We start from the raw sequence: 1,101 nt of genomic DNA, 5'->3' as shown, positions 1-1,101 counted from the left end.
AATACAATAATAAAAACAAAATAAAAAGGAGAAATTTTTTAAGGAAGTAACGAAGAAATTATACCCGTCCGCCGATTTTAAGATTCCAGCCACCCAAATTTGCAGAAGCCTTAAGATCATTTCTGCACTGGTTGACCTCATTTGGATTTCCATCCCTTTGATGCTTCCGAAATGCTTCCCCAAAACCACCACTCTGTTTCCTCACTTGAGAAGGGTCGACGTCATAGAAAATTAGAAAAACAATCTTCCCCTCTTGATCTTCTCGACGACTCATGATCTTGGCCAGCTCCCTCAAGCACCATTGGGACTCCGCGTACCTCTTGGAGAAGACGATGACAGCGATCCTTGACCCTTGAATTTGTCGGTCAAGTTCGCTCTATATATTTTCCCCCTTCTGAGCTGGTAGTCTATAAACATGTTGATTCCGGCATTGCATAACGCAATGGAGATGTGGTCTGTGAAGGTAATGCGTGTGTCGTCCCCTTTAAAGCGTACATCCAGCGGTTTGCATGCCAAGAAGAAGATGAAGAGGCGGCAACGACGACGATTCCATGGGCGGAGCTGCTGGTGTCCATCGAAATAATGATTTTCAATCTAATCCATAGAAAGAGATCTTCCTACTCACGTGACACATTGCACAATTTCAGATAAACGTCAACCGAAGAGAAGAGAAAACTCTGGGTAACGCTCGCCAGATTGTCGCCTGAGGATCTCAGTAAGGCGTTGGAGATTGTTGCGCAAAGTAATCCCGGTTTCCAGGCTACTGCTGATAAGGTGGACCTTGACATCGATGCTCAGGTAACCATTTTTGTAATTGATCGTCGTCTAACTTCTCATTTATTTGTATTTCCAAGTTGTTATACTGTATTCTTGCAGACTCAGTCTACCTTATGGAGGTTGAAGGTTTTTGTGAAGGATGCTATACAAGTTCAAGGCAAGAGTCCAGCAAGCATGGTTAGCAACACCAACACCAACAACAACAGCGGCAATAATAAAACTAATCATAACATCAGCAACGCTATTACTAGGCGAAAAAGAGAGATTTCCGACGCTATCGTCAAAACTACCAAGAAAAAGAGCAAAAAACCTTCTCCTTCGTAA

At 43.1% G+C, this 1,101-nt stretch overlaps 1 protein-coding gene across 1 annotated transcript; it reads left to right on the top strand.

Annotated features, from left to right (window-relative positions):
• The first annotated feature begins 442 nt into the window (after positions 1 to 442).
• LOC139197788 (transcription factor GTE1-like) lies at positions 443 to 1,101 on the top strand. The gene is made up of 3 exons (XM_070825752.1): positions 443 to 503; positions 665 to 798; positions 877 to 1,101. Exons 1-3 carry the CDS (start codon positions 443 to 445, stop codon positions 1,099 to 1,101), a joined length of 420 nt encoding a protein of 139 aa, XP_070681853.1.

This window comes from Malus domestica, chromosome 07 (genome assembly GCF_042453785.1).
Source record: "Malus domestica chromosome 07, GDT2T_hap1".
Taxonomy (NCBI): Eukaryota; Viridiplantae; Streptophyta; class Magnoliopsida; order Rosales; family Rosaceae; genus Malus; species Malus domestica.
Note: the sequence above shows the minus strand (reverse complement) of the source record. Positions and strands in the feature narration are given on the sequence as shown.

Coding starts and splice junctions, on each gene's coding strand:
- LOC139197788 (XM_070825752.1), top strand. CDS start 443: ATGGAGATGTGGTCTGTGAAGGTAATGCGTGTGTCGTCCCCTTTAAAG. Junction 504..664: donor TTTAAAGCGTACATCCAGCG/GTTTGCATGCCA, acceptor CGTCAACCGAAG/AGAAGAGAAAACTCTGGGTA. Junction 799..876: donor ACCTTGACATCGATGCTCAG/GTAACCATTTTT, acceptor GTATTCTTGCAG/ACTCAGTCTACCTTATGGAG.